Below are 18098 nucleotides of genomic sequence, written 5' to 3' on the forward strand. Positions count from 1 at the left end.
AAATATATGAGCTGGCGCAATTGGTTAGGTATCATTCCAAATCTGCTTCACATCCTTGTTTCGAACTGTATTGGAAACATGAACTTGTCTTTTTTAACTTCGTTTTACAAAAGATACATTAACTAGTTCAAAATCATCACAACAGAAAATCAAAAGAAATATTGATACACGTTAATCAATTCTTTTTCACAATCTCCTACACAAAATAATTTGTTGTATAGAAGGGAAAAATATCACACATTAAAAGAAAAGGAAAAAAGCAAAGTATCTTTTGGCTTTTTGATAACAATAAATACATATATACTTTTTTCAAATATTTTCTTAGAATCAAAACTATATTAAAAACAAAAAATGGATAAGTTATAGGTTGATTTAATTATCTATGATTCGATTAGCATTGCTAATGTTTCCGAAGTCACCACAAACTATTAAGATTTTTAAAGAGGCATGATCAAATATTTAGTAGTGAGAATTATTAAAACATGGAGACAAATTCACAAGTTGTGAACAATCATGTCATCCATATATGTAGACTCAAAGACTTGTATGGGGATTAAACAGGTACGCTTTGATAGATTCCCATCACTCACTCTGTAGAAACTAGGTTTCCACAATGAATTTGTTTATGAGGGGAAACAAATTCAATAGGGTAATCTCTCTAAAAAGTAGATATAAGCTTTGAAATTAGAAGTAAAGGAATTGAACTCAAAGAAATTAGGGTTTATTGCTAAGAACAAGAGGAGAACTCAAATATTGTATTCGATTCTGGATGCCTTACAATGGAGAAATCTCCCCTTATTTATATATGAACATAGATTGTATAATATATTAACTTTCCTTATCAGACAAAGTAAAATATGGAAAACTGCGTTATTGCTTGAATCGGCCGCCGTGCCGAAGTAGAAGTCGGTTTCTTCTTCTTCAAGGCTACACTTCGTCCTAATTGACTTCTTGTTGACCTAATCAAGCCCTTAACTGGTTTCCCGGTTAACTAATCAATTAGTATTTTTGGTTTAGCTCGGTATGTCGGGGGTGCCACTACAACAAATATGCACATTGTTAACCAGAGAAAAACGCTATCATAGGTCTTTGATAGCGTTTTCATGAGCGCTGTTTTAGGGCACTGTTATTATATGTACCCCATATACAATAGCACTTATTACGTATGCTATGTTATAAAAATATAACATAGCTTTAAGAAATTGCTATATTATCAAGATCATAATTTTGAAAAAATTTATACAACATTTGTTTTTTCGTGCTATGTTATAGTTTTATAGCATAGCTCTAATAAACTGCTGTATTATCAAGATTATAATTTTGCAAAAATTTATACAATATTTAATTTTTCGTGCTATGTTATACATATCTAATATAGCTGTTGCGAAATGCTGTTTTATCTTGTTTACTGTGCTATGGTATATTCTTTTATCATAACGTTTACCTGTACTTTTATAGCATTTTCTGATATGTGATTATAGCACACATAACCTGTTTTATAAAATCTCATAAAATCTGATTAATAAACGTCTCAGATCCAAAATACATAACAAAAGTCTCAAGAACATCAGTTTACCATCAAAGTCTCAAGAACATCCAAAATAAACAAGCAATCTCAAGTACTTAACATTACACAATAAAACCATCAGTTTAAGACATAATGACCTTGTTCTCTGGCCAAGCAATGCAGGAGCTAAGTGCATCTTCAATAATCTCTATTTCATCGGATGGCCTCCAAACTTTTACATTTTTCACCTTCACAACATCTATCCACACTTTAACTGCATTAGAACCCAAGCGAGTAAAGTGAACCTTATGTTCTGGATCATTTGTTCCCCATCGTCCTTCAGCCACAACCCTATTCTTTTCAGTTAAATCCATCAACTTGCACTTCTTATTCTCCTTGGAAATAACTTTATTAATGCGCTGCCATGTTTACAATATAAACCATCAGTCATCATATAATTAACAAAAACAACTTCATAACATATGAAAACACTTACTGGAGACTTCCTGAGAGGAGACTGTGATGGTAAAGTATTCTTTATTGGTGATATTGGACCCGTTGCATCATCAACAGGAGACTCAGAACCAGATGCAGACTTAGAAGACATAGATGCAGATTTGGCCTGCGATGCAGCCTTTGAAGCTGTTGCTGAAGTTTTGGACTCTGTAGCAGACTTAGAAGCTGTGGCTGCAGACTTGGCCTTTGATGCAGACAAAGAAGCATGTGATGTAGCATTCTGACCAGTTGGAGTTGAGGGATTTTCAAAATCAACCTTACTCAGGGGCCAAGATACGTAAGCCATCAAACAGTCCTCAAGAAATGACATTTCAGCTGTAGGTCTCCATAGTGATGTATCAGGCTGCTTTACTGAATCCACAAATACTTTAACTGCTTTTGGTCCAAGAGGAATTCCGTTAACCAACGCACTTGGTTCTTGTGTCTCCCAACGCCCCTCAGCAACAATGACGTCACCCTTAGACAAATCCAATAGTTTACATTTGTTTCCTTGTATACCCTGTTAAACACAATCAGTAAACAAATCCAATATAATTAATTAGCATTATAGACAGGGGTAATACATTGCTAACACATTGCTAGAAATTATAAATACCATAGGGGCAATGTCTTCCATTTGGATGTTGTTGTCTACCAGTCTACACTTATCAGTTGGCCATGCGATTATATGTCCAACAGCTTCTTTCATATGAAAGATCTTTTGTGCAGGTCTCCATAGAAATGCATCTGGTTTATATGCAGCTTCAACTAACACTTTGAGATCATAAGGGCCAAGACGACAGTCATTCACTATGTCATCCGGATCAGAAGAAAGAATCCGACCCTCACCAACATTTTCATCAATGTCAGACCAATCAACAAACACACACTTAGGATGTGCTCTTTTGTTTACACTCTGCAACAATTTCATGAGCAACTAAGAATCATAAACGACACTAAGAAGAATCACTTAGCTGATATGAAAAGAAGTAAGAATATGTTACTCTTGCAGCTGAGTTTTCATCCATTTCAGCTTCTGGTCTCTGTAACATAAACAAAAATAACATCAATTTATATTACTCTAACTGGCTGATGAATAGTAGAGAACTCTTAAGTATCTAACCTGATTCTTGATTCTGCCAAGTTCACTTTCCAAGGCATTGACCTGTTTTACTAATTTTACTTGCCGCTCTTCCATTTCAGCCATACACTTGCTCTGCATTTGTAAACAAGCTAATTTGGTCTTACTCATGCCTCTACCCATTGCCCTCAGCCTACCAGAATTGTCAGGTCCTAAAAGCTTGGCGAGGTGATCTTCATCTGGATTTGTTAAAAATGCTGGAGCATCACTTCCACCAATTTCAGCTGCTTTTTGCTGAAAAACATAAAGACAGTTTCAGGTTTTACTAGTCGATAACACACTATTTACTGGTGTACAACTCTATTCAGACTTACAATCAAATCAGCTGCATTCGTATCTACTGGTGTACCATCCTTTTTGGTGCGAGACTTGATCCAAACATCTAGTCTTGTCACGCTGGAAGGATCTTCACTTTCAGCTTTCTGTTCCAGAAAACAAAATTTCAGTAACAGTACAAGCACTATGTATAATAATAAACAACATAGTTGTAGTATATATGCTTGCCATTTCTTCTGTTAGTCTGCTGATCCCTTTACGACTAGTGGTGTGAGGTATCTGATTCTTTCTTTTTGCTTTATATTTCTCACTCACGGCCTAATAATGAAACATGTTAATTACTAATCACCAATCAACTACTAAACAATTATAATCACAAGTAATTACCTTAAATGCAGCACTAGTTTTGAGTTTGACAAATTTTTGCCAATCAACAGGACCAATATTTGGTGGTCTCAAATTCATCCTCTCTTGGTTATTTGCAGCCAAATTTATAGCCTTCACCGTGACAGACTTGTGTGATCGCCACAAATGTCCCATCTGGTGAATCACAGATATCCTTTGCCAATCTTCATCAAGCTCAAACCTTGCCTGCATTCACTTACACTCACACCATAACTATAAAAGTAAACATGTTCAATTGAGAGACTTTTTAAAAACAAAAAAAAATTCTTGTTACCTGAACAGATCTCCAGAGAAGTGTTTTAAGATCTGGACTCACATTTCCGAAATCATTTTGGAAGTTTTTCAGATTCTGATGAACTTCATGACCAGTTAAAATTCTTGACTTTCTCCTATGCTCAACTTTTCCATCAAACCAAGTCTTCTTTTCCCTATATCTGTGTGTTGGAGCCAAACCTTTTCTATGACACATGTAGACATGTTTCCTGCTAAACTTCAACCACATACTATCAGTATTTTTCCCACACATAGGACATCCCATTTTACCTTTTACTTTACAACCAGCAAGATTTCCATACGCAGGAAAATCACTAATGGTCCAGAGAAGCATTGCCTTTAGAGTAAATGTACTTTTACTAAAAGCATCATACGTTAGCTCTCCATTCTTCCACAGATGATTCAAATCCTCAATAAGAGGTTCTAGGTAGACATCAATATTATTACCTGGTTGTTGTGGACCAGGAATCAATAATGTCAACATTATATTCTCCTTCTTCATACAAAGGTGAGGAGGCAAATTGTAGTTTACCAATAGCACAGGCCAGCTACTATAATTACTATTCTTCATGTTGAATGGATTAAATCTATCTGTGGACAGCCCAAGCCGTATGTTCCTTTCTTCAGCTGCAAATGAAGGATACTTCTCATTCATCTGAGCCCATGTAACAGAATCTACTGGATGTCGAAGTTTTCCATCAGTGCTCTTGTTAGTGTAATGCCACCGTAAGTCCTTAGCCATGTCCTCTGATCTGAACATTCTCTTCAGCCTTGGTATAATTGGAAAATATCTTAATACTTTCTGTGGGACACCTTTCTTTACCTCATTAGTCCGCTTATTAGTCTTCCACCGTGAAGCATTACATTTGGGACATTTATCAAGCTTCTTTAACTTCTTTCTGAAGAGGCAGCAATCATTAACACATGCGTCGATCTTTTCATATCCCATATGAAAGCTCTTTAAAAATTTCTTGACATCATACAATGATGTGTGAAAGACATTACCATCTGGCAACATGCTTGGCAATGTCTGAAGCAGTTCATTGAAGCTCTTATCCGACCAGCCATTATGTGTCTTAATCCTAAACAAAGTCACAATAGCCGATAACTTGCTGTGGTTTGAACAGCTAGGGTATAGTGGGGTTTCAGCATCCCGGATCTTTGCAAGGAACTCATCCTCTTGTTGGTCCTCACCCTCTGCAATCTCACTTAAGTCGCCCACAGGTTGGTCAGCTAAGTCACCTCTAAAAGCCAACTCTTGATCAAAAAATTCAGCAGCTTTATATAACTCAAAAACTTCCTCATTCCACTGAGTTGGTTTACTTTGAAATTCATCTACTGACTTCACATCTCCATGATGATACCAATCACTATGCACCTTGTATGCCTCATCCATCCCTCTTATTACAAGATGCTCAACCACAACACTGTTTAACTGTCGTACTACATTACGACAGTCTTTACAAGGACATATTATCATTTCTATGTCACCTAAAGCCGCAGACACATCCCTTACAAATTTCCAAGCTCCACTTTTATAACCAGGATCAGCTCTTCAATGGATAATTAAAGAAAAAAATCATAACTAAAAGAACATCTTAAAGTATCCAAACCCAAAATAAAACCTAATTATGAAATATAATTCCTTACCTGCATAGATGCACCCATGCCTTGTCCAACATTATATGTTATAATATAAATTTTAACCTTTATAGATAAAATAGAGATACATATTATACAAAGCTCACATTAAGCAACAATTCAGACAATACTGCACTACTTCAGACACATACAGATGCTCTTAAACCAATATCTAACTGTGTAAAATCTCACTAATCTAATCACTATTTATACGAATCAGACTCAAAGGACAAAACATAGCAATCACCAATATTCGTGTGTAATAATAATGTTTAACTATTGGTTGAGTGATACTAACCTGTTGTGTGAGTACAGAGAAATGAGAAGCTTCAGTTCCCCAACATTTCAATCACCAACACTTGGGAAAAAAAAAAATCGTTCAGTTTATGAAGGCGCAAATACTCAAATCCAAAAGCTATTTTTGAGTCAAATCTGTAAATAATCGAACCCTAACAAAACAGATGGATTCGAAACTCCACATTCTCAAAATCTGTAAATAATCGAACCCTAAAAAACAGATAACGAAATAAATCTAGATAAATCGAACCCTAACAAAACAGATAACTAAATCTGACCCTTATCGAAATCAAAAGCTGTTTGAAATCACAAATAATCGAAACAAATAACGAAATTAGGAGGAAGAAGAAAGACATGCCTCAAAAATGGATTCGAGCTATCAATTGCGATGGATATGGAGATTTAGGGCGAAATTGGGGCTTTTCACAAACGGCGAAATTGGGGCTTTTCACAAACGGCGATAAAACTGAAGAATTGATAAGAAATTTAGAAGAATTTGAGCACACACAGAGAATTTAGAAGAAGAAATCTTCTTAGGTTGAGCTTAGGTTGTAACGAGAGAGAGAGAGAGAGTGTGTCGAGTTTTTGGGTTTTTTTTTTATTTGGCGATTAAGTGAATAATTTCACTAAGTATTGGCGGACAAAAGTCACTTTTGTTTCCCGCTACATAATTTTCCTATCATAGCGTTAATAAGATGCTATTAAAAAGTAAGCGAAAAAAAATCTCATCTTTCATAGCAGTGACGGAAAATGAGCTATATCCGTCTGCTATCAATGTACATATTTGTTGTAGTGTGCTGAATCCCGCACCAACACACTCGGAGAGATCTAGAAATACTAATGAGTACCGAAATACTGGTGCTCGAATGATATCCGGTTTTTCAATCAAAGAGAAGTCATAGGTTGTGACGACGACTAGATAATAATGAAGAAATATAATATGGCTATCAACTCTGCTCCTGCACATCCTCCTCCAAAGGCCATGAACGTTCTAGAGCCGCCAGAAAGCAGTTCTAACTTTTGAAAATGGATAAAAAGACCTTATAGAGACAGTTACAAGAAATATAACCTTAGGTTGGTCTGTTTATAACGTGAGCTTTACATTGCAATGATAAGGAGATATTTACTTAAATATACCAGAATTCCATGTGGTCAGAGAGCCGTTCTCCAACCCAAATGATAAGGAGATATTTACTTAAATCATAGTGTTCTGGCTGGTCTGCTTCAGAGAAGTTCCATGTTTGTTCAGCTTCGTCAATAGGTAAGCCAATGCAACTTTAGCACCCAAGGCAGAATGACCACGAGACAAGCAGATTGCACCACCCACAAGTACCAGACCTTTTGCTATCAGTTTCTTTGATGGTTTTCTCAATATTTTTCTGTGTTTGGCTACAACATGAGTCAACACTTCTTCACCACTACTTGTTCCCATGGAGACTGTGACATCATCTGTCTGAGTTTCTAACTCTGATGGAACCTGCAGCAGGAACAACAGCCATGTCAGTGAAGACCAAATCGGTTGCTTCATGCACATTCGGATTCAGGACACTGATTGAATTCCAGCTTACAGGACAGATACTTAATATGAACCTCACCTTTTTTATTAAGGTGACAGCAGATAAGATGGGTCCTTGGGTTCCCTGACTGTATTTATAAAGTGCATTATCCATCTTACAAGTGTAACTCCATATGCCTTTTGAGAAGGCGAGCTTCGCCATCTCAACATTTAATCCAGCATTCTCCTGGTGAAACATTTTGATCTCACAAGCATTTCTTCCGGGAACTGCAGCAAGTGTTAAGGTCAGCAGTAGTTAGTTAGGTATCAAAAATTGGAAATGAGGACAATACAAACACCGTACTCACTAAGATCACTCGATGTCTGATTACATAGAATTCAAACAACATTGATCAGAAATTTTAGGTGAATAAGAAAACCACTTGCCTTGCCTGATTCGCCAACCAGATCTAAAATAGCTCACACGTACGTACTTCTTCTGTCGTGGTAACATATTGCGATCACATTCCTAATAATAACCAAAGAGCAAAACATTAAGTTACGAAGCAACAACAAATTGTGACAGATAGAGAAATTTCAGTTGATTTTTTACCTTAGTGAAACAGTAGAATTTGTCCTTTCCTTGCCACAGTCTCCAAGCTAGTAGGTACTCTCTTGATGTCAACAAAGGAAACTTTTTAACCGTGCGACCAATCTCGATTCCGGTACTAGTGTCAACCTGCAACTGCTCATGATCAACCACAGTCTTGTCCCATTGTTTCCTATAATAATTGTCCATGTAAAAGTCCCTCAAAATCTCTGCAGAGCAGTCCTCAAAGACCGTGACACTTAGGTACTTCATAGGACCACCATCCTAAGAAAAGAAAAGAGCTTAAGGCTTTATTCATTACTCATTAATCAGAATAAAAGAGCCAAAATGACAACAAAGTGAAGAAGATATATAGAAAATGATATGAGCCAAGTACTACTTTAGGTTTGGAGCGTTTAGCAGTGTAAGAAATGCGATCGTTGCTTCTGTGAATAACATGTTCCCATCTCTCATCATCAGACTCATTTCTTTCCTCCAATTTTTCGATAAGAAATTTCAAATCTTCATCAGAAACTAGTCTGGATATAAGAGTAAAACTCGTATCAGAAACAGCTCAATGAAAGCAATACACACATAAAAAAAGCCTAAAGATTAGAGAACCATTCTCCTTCAAAGTTTGAAAGCAACACACTTTAAGCTAAAAAATCAAACCTTTTGTTTACCTTGATTGAGAGTTCACGGCATGAGAAACTGGGTCGGTAGGCGAAGAACTAGAAGAAAGAGAAGAAGAAGAAGAAGAACTGAAGAAGCGAAATTTCGAGGAAAAGAAGATATAACCATCTCGGCGGGAAAGTTGGTCGGAGAAGAAAGACAAAGCCCAGTTGGGTAAGATCTTCATCGAAATCCCAAATCTGTACGCTACGATGTTTGAGATTTCGAACTCAAATTCATTCATAATCATCGGTGGCGTGTGTTTCCAGTTGCACTTGCGGGCAGGGCAAGGCAACGGCCGGCTTCACCGGATTCACTCTGCTTTACTCTCTTCTCTTTATTTTTTGTATTTTTGGTTTAACCCTCAAATTTTTAATTATTATTCTCTTTTGACCCCTTTTTTGTATTCTTATAATCTTGCCCTCTTTGTGCTCTTTCTAATAAAATGGGTGATTTATAATACAAGAACATGACCAACCTATTTGACAGGTCAGACTATATTTGTGTGATTTAGAGAACCATAAACTGAGACAAGCCACATAAAATGAAAATTGAAAGAATCTGTCGTTGTAATTCATGTAAAATAATATATGGTAGAAATGAAGTGTGTCACAGAATTATCTTGATATTCTCAAATGGATAAGGGCCATAAGGCAACCATTAATTGATTCTATTGATTCTGTGACAATCACGATCACAAGACTTGTAATAAGCTTATTTTGTGGAGAAATCCACAAAGAGACAAATAATTTTATTATGAGGGGCCAGCTTTCATATCGATTGGTGTCTTTACTATATAGCACATCATCTCCACTGTCAGCTGTGACCACAAGAAACAAATATATTAGTGTAGTCTCTTGAATTTTGAGTTAGATTATCTAATTAAGCCCATTAATATCGAAAACAACAAATGTTACGAGACATTAACCATAAGGGTGTACGTAGACATATGGATTGCTGTTACTCATGAGACTCTTTCAGAGTTAGTTTCTCTACTTAGCTTGTTAGCCTTTTGGTTTGATTACAAGAAAATCTTAATTACCAAGTGCATCCTGGCCAAAACTGTATTCCTGCAGAGCCGTCTCCAGGATCAGCAGTTAACTACAACAGACCAATAATGAGATGGAGTCCTCTGCTTTTCTAGAAGCCGTGAACAACAAGCTTGAAGTGAGTTAACTTTTATGTGATCCCAACAACCAATTTATGATTCTCATGGTTATGTTTTTCATCTTTTCCAAAGAGTTTTTTTTTTGCTGCAAAATGTTGATCTAAGCAGGTGCTGTTTTTGTTTGTGATATGCAGAGGCAACTCCTAAGGCTGTTATGAAACTGATGAATGTTGAGAGAGTTTTACCATATATAAAGTTAACAGCCACTTGCAGGCAGGTGGTGTACACCAACTCAATCAGTTGATTCTGACAGAAATCATTTCAACTAATTTTATTTGAAGCTGGCCTTTCTTTTTTTTTTTTTTTGCACTAGTAAAAAAGACTAGCCAAGTATATATATGCCAGAGATAAAAAGACGGTAACTGCTGCTGCTTCATATATGATCATCTTTGTTTTTTTCTTTTGCAGTGAAGAAGAATGGTAAACTCAAAAGACAAGAAACCATCTTTATAGGATCCAATGAGAGAAATATATTGACAAATTCCTTTAGTTATTTACAAAAGAATCAATCTAAAGAATGCTGAAAGAGAAATTATAGAAAAGATCCACCGCGACCTACTACAAGTTAATATTTGGCATATATGTATAACTTCCTTCCCAATCCTATCTACCTCCTCTAATCATAACCTATAGTAAGCAGCTCCTGAAGAGACGTAAAAATTTAAACTCCTCCTTTGGCTTCATAGTCTTCCTTTAATTTACACAATTATGTTAGTCAGCCAGTGCGGGTGGCTTCAGCGGCCCTTTCCCGCATCATCTCCATTACAGCAGCTCTACGCCTTTTGTCTGACTGCTGCTGCTGCCTACTAAAATTCGCTCTCAAATCCCTGTTAATTACAATGAAAAAACCAGACGAGTTAGCCATCTATAATATAAATTATATATATAAAAAACAAGTGTAAAAGCATGTGAAAATCTCTCTCTCTCTCTCTCTGTATAATGTACCTGCACTTAGGGACAGTGCACTGGGAATCTCTACAACTGCGGGCATGGTTCTTGACGGTAATCCAAAATCTCATACAATATGGGCAATCTGCAAAACCAGCCTTACATGCCAAACAATGTCTGAAGAGATTCTTCATCATACGACAACCTTGATACTGGCACAGTGTTTTAGAGCGGCATGCAGTTGCATGTACCAGCACTTCTTTAAACTGAAAAATACCAACAAACCGAGATTCATTTGCTCTGTTTCTAGCAGCTACACACACACAGAAACAGTCTAAATAATATAAGTAATTAATGGCTTAATAAGAAAATACCTTCTCCAGATTGGCTAGATAACTGTGATTAGATTTCCCCGTGTGTTGTACAACACTAGTATCCGCAGAAGATGAACGACTTATCAGTTTATGTTCATGGTTGGTAGGGGCCTTGGAGTAACAGGCACTGCAGACATCATAGCTTGGACAAACTTCACAGTGCCATCCCTGAGAGCTTTCAATTTCTTGTTGGCAGTTGGAGCAAAACGTCGCAAATGCAGGGGCAGTAGGGTTATGAAGATGATAGAGAATCATCATAGAGGAATGTTTCGCCCGCCTTAGAGTGTCGTACTGATAGTTGTTTCCTTGGCAAAGATTCAGGAAAGCTTGTCTATTATCAAAGAACTCGCTCTCGAGGTTGTCATCTTTGTCCTTAATCTCTACGGGAACGTCTTCGATGACCACCTGCAAAGATCCACACCTTGTTAGTTTCAAAGATACACAGAAAAAGAAAAAGAGAGAATGAAACCTTAATTTAAAGCTCTAACCACTAAAGAAACTTACAGGAAACAACGAGTGTTTCTCTTTCTGATTAATCGGGTGTCTCTCTTTATCTATGCGGTTCTGTTCCACTTCATTACACCTGCGGGTTGAAAGACAGTGGTTTAATTGAACAGTTTCAAGTACTAGATAACCTGAATGCGTGTGATCATATATATAGATGATGAGATCTTACTTGTCACATATCTGAAAATTCTTGCACTGATTGCACACCCACCGGTTTCCAGATACCATGAGAGTGGTACAATGCTTGCAGCAATGTTGCAAATGCACCATTATAAAATCTTCCTTCATCGGACAAATGGTCTCACCGAGCTACACAAAACAGAACAAATTAATAAAAAACATGAGCTACAGACGAAACTAGAGGAAGCATGATCATCATTAGTGGGCATATATAGAGAATGAGAAGGTTACTTTTTGCATCATCAGTCGATCCTTTGAGGCATTAGCAGAAAGGTCCAACTGGCCAAAAGCTCTAAGGGCTCTTTTCGATATGACATTTTTGGTAGATCCTTTTCTGTTTAAATTCGTACCATCATCTTCTTGGCTCATTTGACGTATCAAATCCTCAGCAGCACCTGGCCAGTAGTCTCCATCAAAATATGGCAACCTTGCAGCAGTCACAGTAGCTCTGCATTCGCCAGACTGGACAAAGAAATGATCGTAGAGGTTTGTGCATTCGACGACCACACCTTCTTTTGAAGCTTTCCTTAACATTGCTAAATACCTGATGAAAAGGTAGGAATGTGGTAAGTGCCAACAACAAAATCTACATAAAACTTGACAAACAAGTAATAAAAACAAAACGGTCAGGTCTCTCATACCATTCCCTTAGTTTATCAGTCTTCGGCGTCTTCTGGATTTCAGGATGACAATAAAGAATGTAATCTTCACCCTTAAGTGGAGGGCATGCCCAGATATAGCAGCTTGTAAAACCACGTTTCTTACAATAATCTAGGTAGCCAATCTGCAAAATGGGAACAATATAAGGCTCGTGAAGCAAAACATGAAACCTAAAAGAAGCTGTGGGAACAGAGGAAAAGTGGCTTACCAGAATTTCATGGTACACAAACGTGCGAAGGGCTTCTCCGGACACTGTTCGAACCTCAGGTCTGAAATACTTAACTGAGTCCAGATACGAAAGGTAGACCCGCCGCTGATTTGGAGGTCCAGATTTTGTTCCAAATTCTTGGACGAACATGCCAAATAAGCATACTTCTACATTCTCAATCTTCTGAAACAACAAAATGACCTGAAATATATATAGAAAGAACATAGAGAGAGAGAGAGAGAGAGAGAGAGATCTGTAAGTGCCAAACAAGCATCATAAAAAAATGAATAAGAAGCAATCAATGAACACATTGTTACCTTGGACTTATAAGGGAATTCAGAAGGATAATTATCTTCTCGGAAAATCTCAAGGAAACGTTCCTTTACTTCTAATACTCTGTCAACCGATGCCACAACTCTGACAGTAAGTGATTCCGCTCCAGGGACCTGACATATCAATAATGAAGGTAATTGTTTTGTAAATATAACTTGGACATAATTAAAGCGGCATAAGGAATATATATAGGATGCCTTCAGTTCAGATTAGACAAGAGTCGTTATAGAGTAAGAGAGATCACCTCCTGGAAACTTTTTCCTTGAAGACTAGCCCTCTCTTGTCTTTCCTCCTTCAACTTTTTGAATAAGCGCTCCTCTATATGGTTGCTAAGAGCAGTAACTGGTAATTTGTTTGCCCCTGGAATGGCACTGGGTGGTAATGGTCTTCTTTCGCCTCGTTCCACCTCTTGTATATAGCAATTAGGGCAAGTGTACTTGGTGGCTTCGCCATGATTTCTTCGGCTGTTGAACAATGCACAAATTTGATGCTGCCATGCTTCACACTTGTCACATTGAACCCACTGCACATATAAAACCATTGGTTCAGACGAGGATACAAAAAAAAAAATAATAATAATAAGAAGCAAATTTTAGTAATCATAAAAGTATGAGGCATATACATACCCCTTCTCCAACTTGTTCATCATTTTTCTTTTTCTCAAGCTTTGCTTTCGGTATACAAGTTCCATCAAGAGAAACCAAGTTTTCGCGCGCTTCATTGTAGCAAGGTGCACAGACACAATGCTTTGACTCGCCAGCCGCAACACTATAGTGCAAGGCATTTTTCTTGATGCGTACACCACACGGCGAGCAGTAAATAGGTATTGGCTCGAATACAAGCCTCTCAACAGCACACAACTGGCAAGAATTCACAGACATGGAGCACCCCATTGCTTTGTTTTTTTCTGCCTTCGTTTTACTCTGAAAAGAAAGAAATTTAGTTACTTTAGAGCAAAAGAGAATGCACCAACAGAACAAGAGAAGAAACTCAAGTTTTAGAATGTGAGTGTTTACCTGGCCTACCCACTGACGAAGACTGCGGATATGCCCCTTTACTTGCTCTGGAGTGAATAACTCAACGAGTGAGGAGATTTCCATTTTAGAAGCATTCGCAACGTCCACAGACTGTTTCACATTCTGTTCCTTTGATGCGCTTATTACTTCATTCTTCATACATTTGGGTTTTGCTTGTTCCAGTAAGCAACTAGTTTTTTCATCCTTTGTAAACACACCACAATCTTTACCCTTGGGAGTATCTTCAGAAACAAGCTTCTCCAGCTCCCGGGTAACGGGAATCCCACAAGTTTTAGGAACATCCATGTCCATAGGCATAACCTGATCAGTTTTGTCAGGTTTCAAAGCATCTTTATCCATAGGCATACTCATTGAGGGATCAGGTTTACAGACAACAACAGCACATCCTGTCTCGGGAGTGGCATTTTGGGAGGGTGGTCGCTGTAATTTCAGGCGCTTCATTGAGGGTTTCAGATCAGCATCAACAGTTGAAGCTTCAGCAACTCTTTTTTTATTTGGCTTCTTGGATGTTGAGGATTTCTTGGGTTGGCGTTTTGAGCACTTAGCTTTACGGAGCGGTACACTTGTGTCTTTGTTCTTTTCATAGTAGCTTTTGACAGGTCCACAGAGAGGGCACGATTTTTTCCCGCACTCATTGTAGTGATGAAGCAATTTCCGAGTTGGAAGACAATATCTGTATGTGCAATCAGGGACCTTGCAGCAGCTTATATGTTTCCACATCTTTTTGGCTTCGAAGCAAAACTTGCTCACACACTTACCTTTTCTTGCCTTGCATTTACGTACATGTAACATATACGTAAGCCACCGCCTCTCGTTCAAATACGTTTGACCACAATCCCCGTTTACCTCTTTACTTAATGTACCGTTTCCATCATCAAGACGTTTCCTCTCAACTGTGTTACTAGGCGGTACGGGAGATGAGAAAGGATGAACAGGTTCAGGCTGCATCGGAGTACTTTGACTTAACTTTACCCCAGTCTCTTCTCTCTGTCCATTATAATTGTTTTCCGATATCCCTGTTGATTTCTGTAGAGAAGGCTGCTGCCTCTGAACCGGGACTGATGATGCCGCCTGCTTTTGTTGAGGATGTGGTTGGAAAGATGGAGGAGAATTCATCTGACAACTACCATGGACAGGTGCACTTTGAGGACCAATATAGTGGTCTTTAACAGCAGCCTGTTGGCACTGCAACTTGGACGGTTTGAATCCATTTGTTGTAGCCCTTATGTGAAGAGCTTCTTCTTTGTATGAATCCAAGCTTGGTGTATTAATGACAGGAGCAATTTGAGCGCCAACATAGTGGTCTTTAACAGCAGTCCGTTGGCACTGCAACTTGGACGGTTTGAACCCATTTGTAGTAGCCTCTCTGTGAAGAGCTTCTTCTTTGTATGAATCCAAGCTTGGTCCAGTAATGACAGGAGCAGCAGCCAAAGTACCCATAGCTTGCTGAGTCAGATAAGCATCCTTGTCAAGTAAAGGATCTTGCTTCTGGAGTTGAACAGGGTAAATCTTTTGGGGATGTTGTCCTAATTGGGGATCAATATCACGAGCTTGCGGGTGAAACCCATGACTTAAGACTTGTTGACTCGCCTGAGCCAATTCATCTTGATTATTATTCCACAGCGGATGATGTAGCTGACGTTTTGGCAATGGAGTTTGTTGCATTCCTTGCAGGTTTGAGTGATTACTTGTGACGGTGGCGTCAACTCCCTGAAGCATAGGATTGGGGTTCCACGGAACTGAATTCTGAGAAACTGCCATAGAGCCAGATGACGTAACAACTCCACAGGGATAGGGATATGGATACAGAGAGGGATTACTTGGCCCGAAAGAACCAGCGTTGCTCATTGATGAGTATATTCCATCATGCATGTGTGACTGATCAAGAGGTTGCAGAAAAGGTTGAGACAGAGTTGACAAGTGCGTAGCGTTGAGGAGGTCTTGAGAAGTAATGGGTCCATTAGGAAGTGGCACATAGTTCCTGCTAAATCCTACGCCGCCAGTCATGAGAGGAGTAGACATCCCAGAAGTAAACAGGTTCACATTAGGCCTATACATATCCATCATCTGCTGATTAAAGTTACTTGCACCCGCAGAGTATTGATGCATCTGCATGTCAGGTCCAATAGAAAATCCTGCAGAAACTGTTTTTTTTTTTAATTAAGAGTCAAAATAAATAAATAGACATACAGAGAGATCAAAATAAGTCCACGCTTAGAATACTGAAAGTTACCTCCACTGGTGCAATTAATTTGCGGTGGCATGCTTCCGGGTTGGAAAGTAGTGCTGGTACAAGTACCGAGAGCACCTCCGTTCATCATGCCAAGAGAATGAGGACTTGGAGTAGCATTCATCATCATGGCAACAGAACTACATGGAGTAGTACTAGTAGTAGCGGCAGCAGGTCTAAAATTGAGTCCCAAATGTTTATAAATGCGGGCTTCAAGAGTATTAGGATTGGTGTAGTCCTTCCATGTTTTGGCGTCCTTAAAGATCAAATTCTCTAACGTAACAGCCAAAGTCTTTTGGTGGTCCGTGACTGCATTAGTCCCTGCTGCAGATGTTATCTTGCGTACTAAGAAAGAATAACTGTAGAGTAGAGGATGAGGAGCAATCAATCAAATCAATCATGGTTTAATTAGAAAAAATCAAAATATAATTAAACAAGAAATAAAAACAAGAGAAAGAGAGAGAGAGAGAGAGACGAAGATGTCTTACATCTTTGCTCGTGTAATATTCCGATACTTGCGAGTCTTCTCTTGCACAGGACAAACATTAGGAGCCGGAACGGCAACAGTGCTCTGAGAAACATTATTATTCATCGTTTCAACAGAGCATGTGAAGCCTTCTTTAATTGACCTGAACACACACAAAAAGTGCAAAAATTAAACAAGGACCATCCCAATTATTATATGCCATTATAATTATTATGAAATATAAACTTACTAACTAACTAACTCGCCTATCTAGCTAGCCAAGTCAAAACCTTTTAAGAGCTATAGGTAGAGAGAGAATCGAATCAAACCAACCCTAACGTAGACATTGAGAAGTAAAAAAACAAACGACAAAGAAGGGATGAAAAAACCCTAATAAACCTGAGCAGTTTGGCTGATTGTCAGAAAGCAAAATAAAACAAATTAAGGGGTTCGAGCGCGCGAGAGACGACCCAACCCTACAAGGATGGAATCGGTTCTCGTCGATGAGCTAATGATGATGACGACGACGATGCTGTTAGTACACACACGTGCGATGGTGACGGGAACAATGGACGCATAAAGAGGAGTTTTGGGTTTTTGTCTTTATATCCAAATACCCTTTATTTATTTAGCTTACAAAAAAAAAGGTTATAAATAAACTTAGTTTGACTAGGGAAACCAAAACCAAGTCATGTTTTGTTTTACTTTTTTTTTTTTTTCTTTTTTTAAATACATGATGATGAGGCCCAATTACAAAAATTATAATTTCAGTTGATGAAGAAAAACTTCTTAATATTTTTACAAAAATATAATTTAAGATTTTTTTTCTTCATCAACAAAATTAAGGTACTTAAACGACCCATCTTAATAAACAATTCACTAATCTTTTACTATTAGATTTTTTTTTTTTTTTGTCAACACTTTATTACATAAGATCGTGAGCTAGTAATTCTCTCGAGATAATTCCCATGACGGCGGCATTGACACTTGTGTGTTTTCTTCTCTTCTTATTAGAGATTAAACATACTAATTCAGTTTGTGAGAGTTAGTGAGTAATTAAGCCTTTCAATCTACGGTCGTATCTTAGGTAATTTATTTGTCACATTTGAGTTTCCATGGTGACATGGTGTTGTTACTTGAAATTAAAATCGAATTTGAGTCCATTGTGGTGCTCTAATCAAATCAATTGTGTTGTTAAGTGGGTCAAATCGAGTCTTATTGTTTGTACTTCTTCTCTTTTTCTTTTTTTTTTTTTT

The 18098-nt window shown here is 37.9% G+C and overlaps 3 protein-coding genes and 2 long non-coding RNA genes across 5 annotated transcripts; 1 reads left to right on the forward strand and 4 right to left on the reverse strand.

Annotated features, from left to right (window-relative positions):
* Window positions 1-1166: 1166 nt before the first annotated feature.
* On the reverse strand, window positions 1167-6099 carry LOC147924931 (uncharacterized). The gene is made up of 4 exons (XR_015587183.1): window positions 6037-6099; window positions 5748-5804; window positions 5320-5650; window positions 1167-1413 (listed from the first exon to the last, which is right to left on the reverse strand). It is a non-coding gene; the product is annotated as an uncharacterized LOC147924931 (long non-coding RNA).
* Window positions 1495-5300, reverse strand: LOC104758890 (uncharacterized). Its single transcript, XM_087496027.1, has 9 exons — window positions 4099-5300; window positions 3807-4010; window positions 3648-3737; window positions 3458-3565; window positions 3126-3377; window positions 3007-3045; window positions 2619-2918; window positions 2004-2522; window positions 1495-1926 (listed from the first exon to the last, which is right to left on the reverse strand). The coding sequence occupies exons 1-9, from the start codon at window positions 5113-5115 to the stop codon at window positions 1651-1653; spliced, it is 2805 nt and encodes a 934-aa protein (XP_087352153.1). The 5' UTR covers window positions 5116-5300; the 3' UTR covers window positions 1495-1650.
* A 954-nt stretch (window positions 6100-7053) lies between the features above and the next one.
* LOC104760048 (uncharacterized) lies at window positions 7054-9383 on the reverse strand. The gene is made up of 6 exons (XM_010482899.3): window positions 8803-9383; window positions 8520-8658; window positions 8144-8404; window positions 7978-8059; window positions 7631-7818; window positions 7054-7512 (listed from the first exon to the last, which is right to left on the reverse strand). Exons 1-6 carry the CDS (start codon window positions 9039-9041, stop codon window positions 7231-7233), a joined length of 1191 nt encoding a protein of 396 aa, XP_010481201.2. The 5' UTR covers window positions 9042-9383; the 3' UTR covers window positions 7054-7230.
* Window positions 9384-9662: 279 nt separating this feature from the next.
* LOC147924932 (uncharacterized) lies at window positions 9663-10474 on the forward strand. The gene is made up of 2 exons (XR_015587184.1): window positions 9663-9958; window positions 10094-10474. It is a non-coding gene; the product is annotated as an uncharacterized LOC147924932 (long non-coding RNA).
* LOC104760049 (histone acetyltransferase HAC4-like) lies at window positions 10406-17468 on the reverse strand. Its single transcript, XM_087496028.1, has 15 exons — window positions 17242-17468; window positions 16865-17005; window positions 16380-16735; window positions 14126-16290; window positions 13736-14032; window positions 13354-13632; window positions 13094-13222; window positions 12777-12977; window positions 12550-12692; window positions 12140-12452; window positions 11898-12037; window positions 11726-11804; window positions 11222-11626; window positions 10905-11113; window positions 10406-10786 (listed from the first exon to the last, which is right to left on the reverse strand). Exons 2-15 carry the CDS (start codon window positions 16966-16968, stop codon window positions 10675-10677), a joined length of 4932 nt encoding a protein of 1643 aa, XP_087352154.1. The 5' UTR covers window positions 16969-17005; window positions 17242-17468; the 3' UTR covers window positions 10406-10674.
* Window positions 17469-18098: the final 630 nt, after the last annotated feature.

The sequence above is a fragment of the Camelina sativa genome, chromosome 17 (genome assembly GCF_030686135.1).
Source record: "Camelina sativa cultivar CO46 ecotype springtype chromosome 17, ASM3068613v1".
NCBI lineage: Eukaryota > Viridiplantae > Streptophyta > Magnoliopsida > Brassicales > Brassicaceae > Camelina > Camelina sativa.